Source organism: Poromitra crassiceps, assembly GCF_964638095.1.
Source record: "Poromitra crassiceps genome assembly, chromosome: 15".
Lineage (NCBI taxonomy): Eukaryota > Metazoa > Chordata > Actinopteri > Beryciformes > Melamphaidae > Poromitra > Poromitra crassiceps.
In genome coordinates, this window is record NC_139634.1 from 6,800,550 (window position 1) to 6,821,001 (window position 20,452).

Here is a 20,452-nt window from a genome sequence, read left to right on the forward strand (position 1 = left end):
GCGAGTCGTAAACATTGAGTCAGTGTTTCGTGTTGTTGATACTAGCCACTTTCAACCAAAACAATGTTGTCAGATGACCTGTGGACATCACTCAGCAAGCAAACATTTCCAGGGTAATTATACGCTTTAATTAACGTTAGTTGTGTGTTGATACAAAGGCAAATATTGGAACGTTACATATTTCAGTATGCACTTCGCAGCGGGGTCCAAGTCGAGGTTTATGTTAGCTAACGTTAGGTGGCTAGCAGGCTAATCACTGTCTGTCAGCGACATTTCGAACCAAATGCTAACAAGTAGTGTAGCCACACTGCTAGCTAGCGCTAAGCTGACGTTAGCTTAGCTTAGAAGATTAACTTTACTGCACCATGCATATCAGTTCTAGTCTATATCACTGTGATTTTGATTTGCTTTAAATGCGCATTACCATGGTTCGCCTTAACTGCTCATATAGTCTAATCTTAAGGTATTGTTACCGGGAATTGTTAACTAGTTAGCTTTCTTGCTAACCTTAGCTACATAAACTATCAAGGGCGCGGAGGGGGCCGTGCGTGGCAACTTTCTCCAGTTTTGAGCTAACGTTAGCTGATTTCTCTTAGCATGTGCACAATTTGTGTGTATTTCAAGATACAGTAATTTAGCAGTAGCACCGTAATAGCTGGCACACTTGCTAATCTGAAAGTAATTTTGGAAATCATATTGTTGAGTGTAATAATGTTCTGCACACTCACCCTGTTTACGTTCTATTTATGTGTCTCTGTCTGAAGGATGAAAAGATGGATAAAAGGGGAGTGAAGAAAGTAGCATATATAAGAGATGACCATTTAAGCAGACTGGTCTACACTGAAAGCCCGGAGGAGGGAGCTCCATTAAGAGTAGCTCCTCACAGTGCCATGTCCATCACCTCTGCCACCTCTGTTGTCCTTCCATCCAGCTCATTGATGCAGCCGGGAGACGTGCCCAACGGCCTCAGCCCCCTTCCGGAGGAGCTCACCTCTGCCTCCGTCACTGCCACCGTGGGGCTCTTGCTGGACGATTCAGAGCCCAGGGGAATGACCAAGGATCAGAGGACCCAGCAGCAGCAGTTGCTCCAGATTCAGACACCCTTGGGCGCCACCCTTGGGCGCTACACCCTGGGGGAAAATATCTTAGCAGACCTTACCCACTCCTCCTCCATGGAGTCTCTTATTGGGGGTTCAGACCCCAACCTTTTCCCAATGAAATCAGAGGACTTCTCCATGGATAGAGGAGATGATCCCATGGATTTGGAGCATGATGCCTTCGGGCACATTGGGAGAGATATGGACGTCATAAACCATAAGTTGTTCAATGACAATACCCTGGACCTGCTCCAGGACTTTGAGCTCACCGGCTCCCCCTCAGATTTTTATGTAGGCGATGATGCCTTCCTTTCCACTCTGGCAGATGATTCTCTGCTTGGGGACGTTTGCTCGGAGAAGGACAGCAAACCCGCCGGGGGTGGGAACAGCAACGGTGGTGGCACCAGCTCTGCAACTCTCAACGGCAGCAGCCTGATCAGCCCCAGTCAGGATCAGTCCAGCAGCTCTAGCACATCCACCACTGCCACCCTCACCCTCGCCCCCACAAGCACGACCACGACCACTCTGCCTGCGCTGGTGAAGAAAGAGAAGGACGCCGGTTTCATTCAACTGTGCACCCCAGGGGTGATCAAACAGGAGAAGTCGTCTGCAGGCCGGAGTTACTGCCAAATCAGCGGCACATCCTCTGCGGACCTGCCCAGCGCCAGCCCCATCTCCATCTGCGGGGTCAGCACCTCAGGAGGAGGACAGAGCTACCACTTTGGAATCACCCCCAGCAGCACTGCAGCAGCTTCCGGCAGCAGTGGAGCACAGCAGCAGAAGAAGGAGCAGAAACCAGTGTTCCAGCTGTATCCCCCACTGACGACCATCGGCGAGGCCTGGAACAGAACCCAGGTGATCGGGGACAGCTCGGGAGTGCTGAGGGCCGGCGAGAGTCTCTCCAGCTCCCCCCTCTTCTCCGCTAGCTTTACCAGGTAAGGATGGAATCGTGTGCTCATTGAGTGGCCGTGTGGTGTGATCCGGCCCCATCACGGGGTTGAGGCCTGTCTGTGTCAGTTATATGTTTAGATCACAGAGGGGAATGTTCAGCTGTACAAAGGGGAAAAAATGCAATGTCATTGTTTGAATGAGCACTATATGATAGATAGAACCCAAGAATATTATCTTATATATATCATCCCCTTTCATTTCAAGATGACTGACTTTATCAAATCAGATTATATTGATTTATATTTCATTATGTTGATCCTTTCTTGCTTACCTTTTTAAGTTTGCATCAACATGATGCAACAAATCTTTTTGTTCGTTGCATCGGGGGAAACATTCCTAAATTGATAGTAGCCTATATAACGTGTTTGAATCCGAGGTCTTGCCGTTGTCATTCCTTATATTTGCAACAGAACTGTTGCCTCCAAATTATTTGAAAGAAACTTTGTTCTGAGTTCTACTCTTAACAAACTTTCTCACACTACACACCTAAGACTATGTTTGCAGAGAAATTGCCACATCCAGCAGCATTGTACTGTAGAAAACACCGCTGCAGCAGTAAGCCCTAAATGCGAGAGAAAGGAGGCGCTGTTGAAAGGCCGGGGGAATTCCAATTCTCTCCAAGTCAGACATTTGACTGCAATCATTTTCTCACAGACGACACAAGCCTGAGCATTATATTTCTTCTGTGGTCTGCCTCAATACCACTGTGCAGTCAAGCCTCAATACCACTGTGCAGTCAAGCCTCTCTCCTAAACAGGTTGGCTTTGTCATTGTTATAGACATGGTTTATTTTTGACTCTGCCGGGTCCTCTTCCCACCCCATCCAACAGTTCGTTGGCCTACATACGTGTGCGTGTGCAGCGTGTGTACTGTGTGTATGTGGGCATATAGGCGCATATTATGCAGTTTATATGGGTGACGGGCGTGTACAGGATGTGTATGTTTGTATGTATGTACTGATATGTGTGTGTGTGTGTGTGTGTGTGTGTCTACATACAGTATATACATATTATGTTTGTGTATGCTATGTATGGATATTTGTGTAATATGCATGCATGCAGCATGTATGTTATGTGCATGTATAATTATTACAGCACTTTGCAGGCTATCTGCGGGGTCTTGAAAACTATTAAAAGTTGATCAATCAATTGAGGGAAAATTAAGTCCCTTAAAAAGTATTAAAGACTTAATCGCCATTTGATGAGGTAATCACATTTTGTAGCCGGTTGTCTTAAATGGGCATTTATCGTCTCATATCGATCGCAGAACACCGAATTGAATCAAAATCCTATCATGGTGGCAGACTTTGTGACATCAGCAAATATCGTATCGTCGTCCAAATAATCTTAGACAATATCGTATCGTGATGTGTTTTAACTGCAGACTTCCAGCTTTCATTTGAGTCTATTTTTACATCCAAATCACGTGGGCAGTATGGCTGTCGAATGGAAATGGGAGTGAGTGGCAGCGTGGGCGTGTATGACGGTTCCCTTGTGTTTCTGCTCCTATTCAGCCAAATGCTTCGGAAGTTATTGGGCGATTATGTTAGTTTGTCCAATTACTTTTGCTCCCTTAAAATGTCATGTTATTCCTACAGCGTTCACCTGATTTGGATGTAAATAAATACCGTCAAATGAAAGCTGGAAGTCTGCAGTTAAAGCACATCTTGATTGTGTCATTTCAAGTCCATTGTGGTGGTGTGTGTACAGAGCCCAAATGATGAAGATTGTGGCCAATGTCCAAATATATATATGGACCTAAGTGTAAATAAGGATTTCTTGACTTACTATGAACTAAGTACAGCCAGCCGCCCTCAGTCTGTGACAGGAAGTATCCACTCTATGGGGGCTTCGTGAGGCATATCCCTTCCATCCTCTCGTTGCATTATGCCCAAAATAACCCCTGAGGTGCGGCGCTGTGCTGCTGTCTCTGAATGATCCAACGTCACTCGCATTCAGCATTCATCGAACCATCAGGGTGAATGAACTGTGGCCTTTATGCAGGGCTCATCGTACATTCCTTTATCACAAAAATAACTGGGATGTGGAAACTAAATGACGTCACATCCGTTTTGTTAGCGTTCCATTTGCAGGAAACTTGAGCTGGGAAGTTCACTGTTGATCCGATCGGATCCAGTCGCTAGCCAGGCTAGCCATCGTTAGCAATAACAGTTGATAACAAGGCACTTCACGGCATTCTGCGCATACAAACACTGCAGCCTCATGTCCACACAGATAGAAGTTAGGCAGTGCTGTGTGTACAGCTGATTTAACGAGACACAAACAAAACAGAAGTGCTGCTAAATAGCATTTACTACGATTATAACTACTGTTGTTGCGCGGAGCAGCCATCTTGGATTTTTGAGGTCAGGGCTGCTGAGGCTCCTATGAGTTTGGAATGGGAAATACCAGCTCTGGTGACGTCACCGTCCCAGCTCATGACCTTTGAACCGTAAGATTTCCAGTTCCCAGTTATAAAGGAATGCACGATCAGGCCTGTTCTTCAACAAGATGGAAGTTCCTCATGTGTAGGAAAAATAAGTGACTTTTTCCTTCTTTTTTACATTTTTTTTAACTATTTTCTTTAGCTCACAGTCAGCTAAAACACATGCAGAGCTTCATGTGTGCAGTCAGTTTGTCAGGATCATGGGGGCCCACAAAGTGTCTTTTGTCCAGTGAGTCTTTGCTGCCCTCTAGGTTTTTATGGGTTTGCCTGTAAAGCTGGCTTTGGGGGCCCAGTGGTGCAGGAGCTCAATAGAAATACTTCACCAACCAACCAACCGGCGTGACAGAGTGACTTGTCTCAGAGAAGCTCTCCTTGTTTTCCTCCGTCGTCGTCGTCGTTGTGTGCTCACGCACGCCTGATTCACAGTATCTGAGTATCAGACAGGAGTGTTGTGTGCTCACGCACGCCTGATTCACAGTATCTGAGTATCAGACAGGAGTGATGACGAGCTTCTAGCCGATGTCTCTCAAAGCAGCACGGCATGCAGAAATGCATCCTGACAGCCAGGCCACAGATGTGGTTTGTTATCTGATCTGATGCTTGATGATATTGTTGATAGGGATGGGGCCGATCCAATATCGGTATCGGTGCCGATATTGGCGCTACTTCACGAATTGGATCGGATCGTAATAAAACAAAACAAAACAAAAACAAAAACAAAAAAATTGCAATTCCAGCGCGGGCCACACGGGGTGCTGGCCGTAATTTGCCCATGTATAATAGTATCCTTCTTTGCCTTGTATATTTTCTTAATTTTGTCTGCTTTTTGCAAGGTATATTTAAAAAAAAAAAAATCTTTAATCGGCCAAATATTTGCCTATACTGTATTCAAGAACAATATTGGTATCGGCATAATATCAGTATCGGCAGATATCCAAATTCAGGTATCGGAATCGGATCGGAAGTGAACAAATGTGGATGGGTGCATCCCTAATTGTTGAGAGCCTACTGTGTCGTGAGACTATTGGATCATCATCATCAGACCATCTCCATACGTGTGTGACAGCCGTCCTAATGCCTGCTGGTGACCAGGACCAGATGGAGCAAGACACAAGATATGCCTCATTTTAATGTCACATGTGGCTGTAATCATCTTTGTGTTCGTATAGAGGTGTGTGTGTGTGTGTGTTTCTGTGAGTGTAGAGGTGTGTGTGTGTGTTTCTGTGTGTGTGTGTGTTTGAGTATTGGATTATGTGCTTACAGTGTGAGCAGCATACATGATTTGTGTGTGGGCGTGTGTCTGTATTGGCTCATGCATGTGTGTGAGGCTGCCTGTGAGCTTAGTGTGTGTGTGTGTGTGTGTCTGTGTGTCTGTGTGTGTGTGTGTGTGGCATACATGATTTGTGTGTGGGCGTGTGTCTGTATTGGCTCGTGTGTGTGTGTTTCTGTGTGTGTGTGTGCGCGCTGAGGGGGGAGTTTGTTTTGTCATGCTTTCTGTTCGCCTCAACCTGTGTGACATTTAGCAGCTTGGATTTAGCCCGAGCGCCCTCCTGGCTGTCCGGGTGTTGTTGGCACCGGGTCGCCATCTCCTCCAGGCTTTCGCACGCAACCTTACGCCACTGCTGCTCCGCTAAAGCTCAGGCTCCAAAGTGGACCCGGGCCTGACTGTGTGTGTGTGTATACCTGGCTGCCATTAGCCGCAGGGTCCTGTGCTGTGTGCTCTTAGAATTCTTTGATCGTTAGTCCAACGAGCCGACTCTAATAGCATAATCACATGTCTCCCGTTTTGTTTTTCCACCGCCTTTCCGTTCAGAGACTCCTCGCAGTTTCACAGTCTGACTCGAGGCCCCGCCCCCCTTCACAGGCCACTGCTTCTGACACCGCTGGGAATGAGAATGGCTGCTTTTGTTTCTGCTTGTTATTGTGGAAGTCGACGCCCCCTCGTTGTGTGATCGTTCTGTTGAATATTAATGAGTTGAATTGGAAAATGTTAAACCTGCTTTGTTGGATGAGGGGGAAAAAAGGTGGAAGAGGAGAAATGAAGTCCGGTCGATATTGATAATCAGTCCAGTCAGTTAGGTCTGTCTTATGTAACATTTGTTTTGAGTGTGGCATTCCTTCGCTGCTCTGTGATAGACCAAGGTTGTAGTCGTGTGGTGGACTGTGGAGGACTAGTGGACTAGTGTGGACTGTGGAGGACTAGTGGACTAGTGTGGACTGTGGAGGACTAGTGGACTAGTGTGGACTGTGGAGGTCAGGCTTTCAGTGTCAGATAATAATGCTGCAGATTTGGAGTAAGAACCCCCCTCTTGTTCCTCAATCTATAAAGGGCTGCTCAGTGCTTAACTTGCCAAAACACAGAGAGACATTTTTGGACCATATGATCCACGATAGACACTAATACACACAGTGTAGGTTAGGGGAACACATAGACACTAATACACACAGTGTAGTAGGGCTGTCACTTTTTCCCAAAATAAAATTCGAACGAACTTTAATTGCCCGAAATTCGTTCGAATATATTCGAAGTTTTTTGGTTAATTAATTTTTTTTTTCTTTTCTTTTTTTTCAGTCCGACGTGTTAGCTTGGACGCTCACAGTCACAACACTGCCTCACAAACTTGGCTGCATCCAACTCGAGACAACTTTTCAGACCCTGGAGACAATCTTTCTCAGAAGAGACTAACGCGACAAATCTGGAGACTTTTTCTGACATGGGATTAACATTACCAGCAAGCAGCAGTTGGTTAATTTTGGTTCATAAAAAAATAATAAAAAAATCGAATAGTAATTTACATATCGAACACGAACCCCTCCCCCACATTCGAAGTTGCATTCGAATTTCGAATGAAAAGTGACAGCCCTACAGTGTAGGTTAGGGGAACACATAGACACTAATACGGTACACACAGTGTAGGTGAGGGGAATTTCTCCCAGGCTGTTGGCCGGATCACGTGTGTGTGTACATGGTATTTGGGAGCAATAAATCTGCCTGACTGCAAAACACAAAACAGTTGTTGATGATATCTGAGACTTGGGTAAAGCAGTGTTCTGTATGCTGCTGTAGCATATTAAAGATTTCTGTCAATGTCGTACATGTTTTGGAAGTATTAATATATCATTCAGGTTTTCACATGAATCTTTCATTCTATTTCGAATTGAATGTTTTTTTTTCTCCACGTCCAGGCTTTTCATTTTGGATCCATCCGTTAGCTTTAATTGTTTCCATCTCGTATCCTAATTGGATGTTGGCCTTCATGCCACACTGTATTTTCCCATCTTAGTGGGGGCAGATATGACCTAATGCAATAAGAACGGACTGACAAGAATGCATGTGAGAGGGTTCAGCTGTAACACTCGCTGGCCCAGGGCCCTGCACTTCAGTCACAATGTGTGAGAGGGTTCAGCTGTAACACTCGCTGGCCCAGGGCCCTGCACTTCAGTCACAAGTTCTGGACTGGACTTATTGGACCAGCGCTTGGGTAGGTTGAAGAGTAAGTCCTGCAATGCCTTAACTAATGGTGGTAACATTCCAGAGAATTTCACTTCATGGGAATTTTTGAGTCACCTTTAGAAATTGACTATGAGTTACTACTATTGGACTATAATTTTTTATTTATTTATTATATTTTATGATAGATTGCTGACATTTTGTCTTTCTTATGTCTGTCAATTTCTAGGACAATCTTGAATAGTGACATTATTCTCTTGATGAAAGACCGATGCTTTACCTGGGCCTGTGCGTCAGAGCTGCTCCGTCGGTTAGGAGTTAGTAACGAGCTGCTGATTGTGCTAATTGCTTTTGGAGTGGCTAAGCTCACTGGTGAAATCAGGTGTTTCTCATTTCATTATTTTGGCCCATTACTCAAACCATCATCAGCCCATTTGCTCAGAACATGGAGCCTTATCAAGTGAGGCCTCCAACCACAACACAGAGCTGCTTATCTCTCTCACATAGGACAACACAGAGCTGCTTATCTCTCTCACATAGGGCCTAATTCAAAAGATAGGAGAGATTGATTAGTGCTAGATTGGCCAATCCGCCTATTTCACTTCACACACCCAATTCACCCATTGTGTGCCTAAAAGGCAGGAAGTAACACAGGTGCAAGCAGCAAGACACTAATTAGGGGTTTCCAACTGCCAATCCATTTAGGTGTTCCACAGGGCCTTAATTAGTGTCTCGCTTGCACCGGTGTTACTTCCTGCCTTTGAGACACAAAATGGGCGAATTGGGTGGGAAGTGAAACAGGCTAATAATATTGGAGGCAGAATGTGGACTCGTTAATGCTGCTGTGACAACGAGAAGCCAGAGCAGGATCTGATCTGCTGAGATACAACTTGAACTGGGCTTGGTGAACTGTTAGTTCAGTCAGTGTCTATTTAAAGTTATCAGCTGTATCAGGCTCAGCTGTGGTTTGGCAAAACATATTTGATGTATGTATGAATATAGTCTTAGGTTGTCATGATGTATATATTTTGATATACCGGTAGGAATAGTCTTGAGGCCGAGCCTTGGCACAGTGTTTTGAGAGTAAGCTCAGAACAGGGTCTCTATTCAGTCCACAAAGTCTTGCTCTGGCACGCCCTCACCTCTCCTGCCTCGCTCGCTCTCTCTAACCCCTGCTCTCTCTCTCTCTCTCTCTCTCTCTCTCTCTCTCTCTCTCTCTCTCTCTCTCTCTCTCTCTCTCTCTCTCTCTCTCTCTCCTTGGCCGCTCTGTTCCTCCTTCCCGCAGCCAAGGGCAGAAACATTGACTGTCAGCAGAAGCTATGAGCTGTAAATTACACTGTAAATGACATTTTTTATGATTAGTACTTGTGTGTGAGATGTGTGTTTGCATTCTGCAGGAAGCAGGCGTAAAGTGTAAAGTGCGCGTGTGGGCGTGTCCCGGGCTCTGTGGCGGCCCGGGCCGGGCCGGGCCGGGCGGTCCACAGCGGCGCTGCTCTGCCGCGCGAAGCACTCACTCTCCTGACTCTGACCTACTTTCTCTCTCCCACAGCTGGCGCCGGGTAAACGCGAGCAGAGATCAAATGCCAGCCATTCCAACCGCGTTCACGTTTATTACCGCATACCCCGCGTAACCGCATTTTTTGGCTATTTTGTCTATTTTTGGTGTGTTGTTGTTGACGTTGCTGAACACGGTTAGAGAAATTCCCCAGTTTGAGGTTCAGATATTCTAGCTATAAGCCTATGTTTTGGTTTTGGTTTCTCCCCTCGTTTGACAGTTGTGGAGTCAGCAGCAAATGCAAAGTTTAGGAGTGGGTTCCTCCTCCCACACCCAGCGGTCTGCACTCCATCTGAAGGTATTACGGCGTTGCGCACACACAGGAGCAGAAGGCCTCACATTCATCTGACAAACCCAGGAAGCCCAACACCTACGCACCGCCGGGCGCTAACCGCTCTTATTATGGAAGCTAATATGGAAAGTGCGGATCCTTAGGGTTATTTTTTTTTCCTGGTGGGTTAGGTTAAAGTCTTCCACTCTGATGTCTGAAAGCCAAGCACTGGCTACTGCTCCTCCTGGCTATAGAGCTGGGCCGTCGATGAAAGGAGTTGGCCAGTTAAAGCATGGAGGGAGGAGGCAGACATAGAGAATCTACTGTAGGCCCGTACTGACGGAGGCAGGAGAGCTCGCTCTGTGTTTGTAACGCAGAGGGAGGCCGCTTTTAAAGATGGAGGCTGAAATCAGTGGCCGTGGTTGTTCCAGTGCCAATGGAAAACCGCCGCACCATCAATTAATTTCCATTGTATTTATTTGTGTTTCGTGAGAATGATTTTGTGAAAAACGCTGCGCAATTTTCTTGCACCTATTCACCTTATTCTTTGCCCGTACAAGGACGCTTCTGCATGACGTCATTTTGTAGTCGTCTTTCCGGTTTTAGACACGGAAGTAGAGTACACCTACCGTAGTCATTTTTAGACTTGCCAAAAAGCCGTTTTCAAGCAACAACAAAAAAAACTGTTTTAAAGTTTTAATATTTTTCGGGTGAGAACGTAACATATACTGCATGTGACCAGTTTATCAGAATAACGCCTATTTGGAAATATTTAACGAGCGGCGAGGACTGGCTGGCTGTGCTGACACCGGTCGGACTAGCTATCTGTCAAACCCTACTCTGTAGGCTACTGGCAGTGAGAAAACACTGTCGACGTGCTTTTGTAACTAACGTTAAATGCCGACCGGGTACTTTACTTTACTTTACTTTACTTTACTTTATTGTTTATTTGGACAGGACAATGCACATTAATAAAACAGTTAAACACGTACAGAATCATCCATATGTGACAACGGTAAAAGTGCCGGGGTTAGCCGAAGCTAATTTTCACCCGCAGTCCTCGGGGCATCAACAACTAAAAACTACAGGATAAATACAGAAGTGATAACACAAGTACACAAGTGATAACAATACATACACAGAATAAAGGCAATACACACAAACAGATGAGATAATAAAATGATAAAAAAAATGTCCAAGAGAAGGCTATTAACTATGGGTGCGTTTTGAGCCATTCCTTGATTTGGACTTTAAAAGTAGGGTAGGTGGGGCATTCCCTAACTGTGGCCGGGAGACTGTTCCATATTTTTCCGCCCACAATGGACAGGACGTTCTTCCCAAAGGTGGTGCGTCTGTGGCCCAGTTCGCAGTTTCCAGCCATCGGCTCCTCGCAGCAGTAACGCTATGAGCATGTAACTGAAGTTGGCCGCAGTGTAGCTTAATTCTGAATGTTGCCAAACTTCATTCATTATTATACTGACGTTTTGTTTTGAAATTGGCCGCCAACTAGCGCTGAACCGGAAGAACAAATACAATTGCGTGTAACGCGGAAGAGAGAAAAAGTGGGCGTGGTGAATAAGGTGAATAAAGAACTAATTAGTAGGGCTGGGGGAAAAAATCGATTCACCTAAGTATCGCGATTTTTAATGTCACGATTTTTTGGATCGATCTTTTATTCCAGAATCGATAATCGCAAATTTAAAAAAAAAAAAAAAAAAAAAAATTTTTTTTTTTTTTTTGGTGCTTGCAGTCAGGCCACTCACTGAACAGCAGGCCAGGCGCCGCCTACTGGTTTACTAGTGGTTTTATTACTTTATTAGTTAGTCTGAAGTAATAATTACACTTCAGGGTTAAAGTGGGTGCATCTCATTGTAAAATTGGACTTCAAACGGCCCAAATCTGGCTTCAAACGGCCCAAATTTCACACGCGTTGGCCCATATCGGCCTGGCCTGCTTGGTATCTAATGCCCGGCCTGAATTATGATCCCAGTCCGCCCCTGTTTTTAACTATATCGCCCAGCCCTACTCATGATATATAATATACAGTCTCTAGTGTATGATTCAACTTTTCCCATGTTCTAATCTAGTGTAAAAAAGCAAACAAACTGAAAAAATAAAAGAAAAAAATAAACAAAAATCGCAATAAATCGTAATATCGAATCGCAATAATCGTAGAATCGCAATAATCGTGAATCGCAATATATATCGAATCGGCACCAAAGTATCGTGATAGTATCGAATCGGGAGATAAGTGAATCGGCACAGCCCTACTAATTAGCTATGTAATGAGACGAGAAATAACTAATTAGCTATGTAATGAGATGAGAAAACTAATTAGCTATGTAATGAGATGAGAATTGGTCTGTATTTTTTTATGAGAGCCTGATTTATTAGAAAGGGGAATAGAAGCAGATTTAAAAAAAATCATTATGATTTTATTTTGTTATTGTCTTATTTGAGAGAAGTCCAAGCCTAGACTAAACAAGCCCAGTGTGTGTGCTCCCGTGTTGTCGTAGCGTGCGCTGTGACAATGATTCAGTGCGAGCGCACGGGGCCGGTTCCTCTTTTCTATTTCGGTGTCTCTCTCACCTCGGGGGGAAGGAGCACTTCCTTCTGCTCTCTCTTTCAGTCGGTGGGTAAGATGTGATGAGCCCTGTGCGTGCCACGCTGACCCACATCAGTAACGACTATAATAATCACCGGTACAATAAACGCAGCCGAGCAGGTTTGACTCATTCCACCACGCCGCCTGCTCTCTCCACGTTGACCCTCTTCTCTCTCCGTTTGTTTTTTTCCCCCTGTCGTTTGCTTGTTTTGGAGCGTGACCTTAAGGCACGCTCACCAGATGTGTTGCAGAGAGAGAGACCGTTTAGCCACCAGATTCATCTTCCTGTTGTTTCTGTCTGAGGTGAATCTCTCTGCACTGATTTGGCCAGAAGTAGGTCAAGTAGGACGATGATGTAGGAGGCTGTTAGGTGGAACAAACGCACAAGCCGCAAACACATTCCATGTCACGTTCTAGAGAAACGGCCGGGCGATGTTGTCATGTTGCTCCAACTGCTGCTCATCTGAGCTGACAAAGAGGTTATAGAGAGATAGATAACTGCTGCTCATCTGAGCTGACAAAGATGTTATAGAGAGATAGATAACTGCTGCTCATCTGAGCTGACAAAGAGGTTATAGAGAGATAGATAACTGCTGCTCATCTGAGCTGACAAAGATGTTATAGAGAGATAGATAACTGCTGCTCATCTGAACTGACAAAGATGTTATAGAGAGATAGATAACTGCTGCTCATCTGAGCTGACAAAGATGTTATAGAGAGATAGATAACTGCTGCTCATCTGAGCTGACAAAGATGTTATAGAGAGATAGATAACTGCTGCTGATCTGAGCTGACAAAGATGTTATAGAGGGATAGATAACTGCTGCTCATCTGAGCTGACAAAGATGTTATATTAGAGAGATAGATAACTGCTGCTCATCTGAGCTGACAAAGATGTAATAGACAGATAGATAACTGCTGCTCATCTGAGCTGACAAATATGTTATAGAGAGATAGATAACTGCTGCTCATCTGAGCTGACAAATATGTTATAGCGAGATAGATAACTGCTGCTCATCTGAGCTGACAAATATGTTATAGAGAGATAGATAACTGCTGCTCATCTGAGCTGACAAATATGTTATAGAGAGATAGATAACTGCTGCTCATCTGAGCTGACAAATATGTTATAGAGAGATAGATAACTGCTGCTCATCTGAGCTGACAAATATGTTATAGAGAGATAGATAACTGCTGCTCATCTGAGCTGACAAATATGTTATAGAGAGATAGATAACTGCTGCTCATCTGAGCTGACAAATATGTTATAGAGAGATAGATAACTGCTGCTCATCTGAGCTGACAAAGATGTTATAGAGAGATAGATAACTGCTGCTCATCTGAGCTGGCAAAGATGTTATCCACCTTATTTTTGGCGGCCATTTTGCCTTACGTTAACTATGGGTTCTATTTCCGGTGTAACCAATTTAGATAACCCCCCAGCCCCGACAAAAAAAACGTCTATGAGGATTTTACTCTTTTACAGCAGAGCCATTCTGCTCTACAGCCGTGTCGTTCGGGTGCTGGGATAACGTAATGCATTGTGGGTAGTCGGCTACTAACTGTGGCTAATGTTAGCGGCTAGCTAGCTATGTTACATGGCAGTAAAACGCCACCAAATTGATTTAACTTTTAACCATTTCGAGTAACACACATTTCGAGTTTCCATACGGACCTCCAGCGTTGGTTAGTTGTTTATAACGTGACTATATTTATAACTTTTATAACGGACTCCAGCTTCCGGTTTATAATTCGGGTCTGCAGCCAGAGTATAACAAAGGAAATGACAAGCGGCAACAATGAGTCACGTTAAACCGGACCTTGTACCCATGATTATTTTTTTACAGTGGGGCATTCAAAAATAAGGTGGATAGAGAGATAGATAACTGCTGGTCATCTGAGCTGACAAAGATGTTATAGAGAGATAGATGACTGCTGCTCATCTGGACTGACAGATAGGTTAGGGTCTAGAGAGCAGGGACCTGCCGAAGTCCTCCTGACACTCGTGGCTAAATTGGGGATTATGAGTTATTATGAGGCAGGGCACCGGGCCACAGGGCATTACCCTAAGTGCATGATCATGTGACATTATCCTAAGTGCATGATCATGTGACTTATCCTAAGCGCATGATCATGTGACTTGCCTTATTTAAACCCAGGCTGATGGATCACAGTTGTGATTGACCCGAGCAGTTCACTTTCTGTGGCCCTCTCTTCTCTTCTCTTGTTGAAGGCGAGGCGCGTCTCTGTGCCTCGGAGCTCTCTGACCGACAGTAAACTCTGAGGGAATGCGAGAGCTTCCTGTCGACGGCAGGCGCTTAAAAGCTCAACATATGGTTTGAAAAAGAGGAAATTTGGTCTCCCCACATCTGTGCAACTGTGATTGATGTTCCTCATGACAAATTCACCACAACAGATTTGTGTCTTGTCTCGTAGCAAAGTGATAAGAAGAAGAAGAAGGCCACATTTGGGAGGACATTCGAGCAGTACTTTTACTTGCACACCATGTGGAGCAGAGGTTTTCAAAGTGGGAGGCGGGCCTCCCCAAGGGGGCTCCTAGCAGTTTCAGGGGAGGCTCAATGGATGGAAGTGAAACAAACAATAGTACATTACTTATTAAAAAATGAGATCTCATAGAATAGCTAATGTGTGTGATTGGTTTAAAGGGATAGTTCAGAGATGCAATGGTTTTTGGGGAATTTGACCCTTTTTCCCACTTTCCCAGAGTCCTTTTTCAAAGCTTTGTCCAGGGGGGAGGCCCACAGTCTCGGACTTTGAAAACCCCTGACGTCGTCGTCGAGCAATGAAGACGCAAACGAATGAACAAGAGCTGTGAGAAGTGGGGCTATGCAGAGCGGGACACTCCTCTTCACTCCACTCTGCGCCTAATTTGTTGTTGTTGGAAGTGGTGGATGAACAAGCGCAATGCTGCTGTAATTGGATTGAGCCCAGCCGCCTAAAGCTCTTCTCATAGTAAAGCTGTCCTGCTCACCGCCTTTCGCCTTCATCCCTCTCTGCACCACTGAAGGGCAAGCTGGTCAACAACCCCCCCCCACCCTGTGACATCACGCTCTAGAGACCTCAGCCTAACCCCACCCACCCTGCGGTGACCACGCCTTCCTCTGGGGGCTTGGAGGGCTTTTGTCTCTGTGTGTGTGTGTGTGTGTGTGTTCGGTTCACCCTCTTAGCTTTGCGTTAACGAAAGCCCGTAAATCTCTCTCTCTGCGAGGGGATGTAAATACCTCCTGTCATCAATCATGTGATCAAACAGATGGCGTTGTGATTGCGTCATCGTGGCCACACAGCCTATAACATTTATAAATACCCCCTTAACCCCAGCTGCTGTTACTTGTGTTGTTGACCAGAGAGAGAGAGAGAGAGAGAGAGTGTTGATTGTGTTCCAAATGGCCGGCCTTCAAACACGTCGGTTGTGGAAATGTTTGAATGACGTGGAGCTGTGGCTCGATCACACTCAGAATAACTGTATTGATTCCTGAGGGGACCTGCTGCTCGTTGGTAAATAGTGCATCCGTCATCAACCTGTGCACATCGTGTGTTTTGCACAATCACATCACTGCATCTAAAGTAGGGGTGTCTAAATGAATCGTATAATCGATGCATCGCGATGCGGATGTGTGAATCGAATCGAATTGTTGACAGATGAATCGTTGAATCGTTTATGTTTAAATTTCTGTTGACATTCAGATTTTAAAGCACTTTCTAAGTAAAAAAGGGAGTTGATATTTATCTGACTGCTTGTATTAAATTGATGAAAAAGTAGCCATGTGCAGTAATAGTACAGAAAATTGAGGATTTGATACTTGGAGCTGCGATACTTTGAGCTGTATCCAGATGCATCGTGGAATCGAATCGAATCGTTGACCGATGAATCGTAATCGAATCGTGAGGCCAGTGAAGATTCACGGCCCTAATCTAAAGACAGGGTGATTGGTTGGTCATTATAGTGTCAGCACTGGAATTTAATCGTATAGCAGCATAATATAATGCTATGCTATATGTATAGAAAACAACAATATACAAAACAAGCTCTCTACAATACATGGAATTGTGATATTATTGAGTTTTGCCCAGGGTCCAATATTAACTTTTTTGTCCACTGGCTAAATGGCTCGCCTAGTAGTCAATGTTCAAATGTTACCAGCCACTCAATAGATTACCATGGCTAGGGAGTGAAGCAATTCAAGCAAACCTACCAGCCACTTGCATATTTTACCAGCATGTGCTAATTTTGGACCCTGGTTTTGCCTCATCCAGTATTAGTTTGTCTTATCAGGTACTACAGGTAGTGGGCATAAGCATACTATACTATTGTGATTATGTGATACATTCTGTTCATGCAACTAAAGGATATGGTCGTCTTACCGCATGTTAGGGCCTCATTCATGTATCATAAAGTGAATCCAATCCAGTGGGCTACCTGGGAGCTCCGTTTCTTTCGAATGGCCTACAGGGGGCGACTCCACTGGCTGCAAAAAGAAGTCTGGTTACATGGAAGTGAATGGGAAAATGGCACTACCGGTACTTCTCACTTAATTATGGCCTCAGTAAACCCTTTCCTAATGAGTTTAGGGCCTCAAGCGCTAGTCTTCATCAATACAGCATGATGTTCATTTAGTCAATTATGGTCCCACACACTTTGAGTAAAACAGACGATAAAAAAAGAGTCTTATGTTTTGGGCCTTGATTGACAGCTCGCCTGTCAAGTGATCGCGCAGCTCAGTGTTCACGAACCAATAGCAAGCCGCGCTGCAGCTCTTCTCGTCCAACCCCGAGGCTTCAAACCGAAACCAATGGGTGTCATGATAGCTTGATCCAGATATATACGGTATGATCCAATCAGATAACATTTATAACCGCAGTCATGTATGTATTTATTTGTTTTATTTATTTATATATATACTAAACACACGTTATCTTGTTTCCAATGATAACTAGGCCTAATAATGTCCTGGCTGCGACACAATCTGTTTTTACAATTAATATTTATTTTCATTAGTTAACAATCATTTCTACAATATACCGTCTGACTAGAGCAGGTGGTATTTTCTGCAGCGCACTGCTTTTATCAATTGCAGTATGTAAATGAACAAAAGGGGCGGAAGTACGGGGAAAACAATAACACTAATACCGTCCCGGGTTTTTAATATTTCTGAATGAGAAAACACCGTACGTTATATTCTTATCTGCCCCCTAACGTCACACTAAACCTGCCAGTAACTTTTATGAATGAGCCCCTATAGTACATTTTGATTTGCTGGATTCAGATGTGGAATACTTTGTTTGTTGCAATATTTCATTGGATTTTCGTCCCATTATAATCCTATGTAGCTGTGCACGTCAGCCCAAGTTGTTTGGGCAAAATGTTGAATCCTAACATGTAAAAGTCTACAGAAAGAGTTCTCTCATTTTCACTTCAGTTATAAATAGCAAGAGAGATGGCAACGATATGACTCCGGGAGATGTTATCCAAAATCAGACAACCAGCGTTATTTAAATGTGTTGGTTTGTTGGCTGTTTCCTGCATTGGGGCCATTTGCATTCAAACTATCTCCAGGCTCCAGGGTGTTGTGTATGTAGTTCTCTTCTCTCAGGCCGACCAGGAGGGAGCTGCTGAACAACACCCCACTTTGTGGTGTCCTCACCTCCCCAAAGCAACCAAAATAAGCGGGTAAAGACACCAGAGTTCAATGCAGATGCACCAAACCCAAATGAAAGTTCATAAGTAGAACACATTTGTAAGAAAGAAAATAAGCGCAGACCTGACATCTGTATTGCAGGGTGTTTCCTGCATAGAGGAATTCTTAGCCCCCCCAACGAGGTTTTAGCTTTATCATCATCATCATCATCATCATCATCATCATCGTCATCATCATTATATAAAATGGAGTAAGTGGGCTCTCTTTGTCGGTTTGTTTCTTTGTTTAAATTTTTGTTTGATGTCACAATGTCTATGGCATCACTGATGATGTCACAATTTCTATGACATCATCACTGATTTCTAGGCACAAACTAGTTCATTTCAGACTACTGTAGGTCTAGTCTTTAGAGATGAGGGGAGAGATCTCGCCTGCCACGGACCGGCAGGGTCTCCCTGTCAGAGTGTCCGTCTGCGCCTCTGACAGTGCAGGCGGCAGACACACAGCCAGTGAGTGCCCTGCTGTCATCCACTGAAACACGCGGTCTGCATGGGGATAACCGCACGGGGAAATGTGAATTGTGTTGCGCAAACTTTGCCAGCAATGCATTAGTCTATAAATAGCGCATTTAATCTTGTCGGTTATTTAATGAGCGTCGGTTTAGTCCCCATTTCAAGCAAAGCAATGAAAAACATAGAGAGAGAATACAGATGCCCATCAGTGCAGCATGTTCAGAGGTTCTTTTTCTCGGGATATAGTTTTTCATCTCCACGATATCGTCACGTTTTGTATCGCGCAATTTCGTGGGACTTTAGTATCGCGCAATTTCGTGGGACGAAATATCGTGACATCCCTAAATATATATATATTTTTTTACTCTGGTCTGGTAATAACGTTGCACGTTCTCGGCCAGCTATAATGGCGATGCCGCTGTGTAGTAAGAATATCAGACACTAGCGCTGTGGCCAGGTAAACAAACATGTTACATGTCAGGTTACATGATGTAAGGCAATCGGCGTCTTCCAGCTTAGCTAACAGCACAAGAGTCAAATCAACAGGCCTGAGCCTCACTGAGGTCCGCAGACCGCTGGGTGCGTTTGTTTGTGTCCCCGGCGCATGCCGGTGTGAATTCCCCATGTTTAAAACAGTTTTGTTGGCACAAAGGCCCGTGCCCAGCCAGAAAACTAGAGACTATATGAAGCTCCACCTCACGTTAGTCAGCTGTGCAATGGAGTGGGGCGAGGAGGAACGAATTCCATCCAAACCTAGTCCGCCAAAAAAATAAAAAAAATAAAAAAAAATAATAATAATAATCGATCAAAATTCCACACGATCGAATCAATTCCTTAACGATCAATTATCGATTTTCGATAATTGATGAACATCCCTATTGTATACTAGTGACCCCTGTATTGACCATGCTCCAGTCCCTGGTGCTCAGTGGTAGAAAGCTGCCGTGGATACTAGTGACCCCTGTATTGACCATGCTCCACATTGCTGCAGTGTCAGTGGTGCTCAGCCGGCCGGTCAGATGCCTCAGATGACTGATGATGGCCTTTCTGTCCTTCTGCTGACTGCTTCTGGACGCCATGCATGCTTTTGATGTTTCAGTCAGGTTCTCCCACCCAGCTACGCCCCACTCACACTCACTCTTTGGGCCTGGCCTGCCTTCATATGTGCCATCACCTCATCTTATATAAGTAGCAGTGAACTTGGCTGCCCTGCCTGGCCCCGTCTCTGTTGATCAGGACTTGAGCAGTGACCATTCACAACAGCTCTTATCAAATGAAGCGTGTTTGTTTTGGTGGCGGTGGAAAGCGGGCTGAGTGACACACGGACCAACGGACAGACGGACACGGGTCATTGCTCAGGCTCGGGCCCAATATCCTCTCAGCGGTGGGCGTTGTTGTTTCTGTGGCCACTGGCTTAGAAAGGGGGTGGGGACCTCTGGCGCATGGATGCAGCAAAGCCAGGCGTCCTCTAGTGGTGGTTTAGAGTCACAGCACTGTTGATTGGGTCCAGGAGCATTTTGTGGTTCAATCAAAGGGAATGGAAGGCATCGCTTTATGACGGCTGCTGATGTTCTGATTTGATCACTGCTCCCCCGATAGTTTAGAACACAGGTGCCCAAATCCTTTCCAACCAAGGGCCAAAAATGTATCTGAATGGAGAGGGCCGTGGGCCAAAAATAAATATTGATGTTATGTGAAATTACATTATGTTAAAATGTATTATATTTTATAGACAATTTACATTCTAAATCAAATTTGTTTTTCAAAATAATAAAAACACAAATCTTTTATCTGTTTAACAGTCATTTTATTATTTAGATTTAGAGTTGATGGATTTATTAGGTCTTCTATTTTCATATGTTATAATAAGTATCATCACAGCCGCTGAAAGAGTACGGTAATATCGTC

At 44.5% G+C, this 20,452-nt stretch overlaps 1 protein-coding gene across 1 annotated transcript in view; it reads left to right on the plus strand.

Moving 5' to 3' along the window:
• nr3c1 (nuclear receptor subfamily 3, group C, member 1 (glucocorticoid receptor)) overlaps positions 1–20,452 on the plus strand; it is a 33,317-nt gene continuing 12,865 nt past the window's right edge. Inside the window, exons 1-2 of the mRNA XM_083651338.1 lie at positions 1–113; positions 765–2,032. Coding sequence (XP_083507464.1) covers positions 774–2,032 — 1,259 coding nt within the window. The 5' untranslated portion in view covers positions 1–113; positions 765–773. The remainder of the gene's footprint in view (positions 114–764; positions 2,033–20,452) is intronic.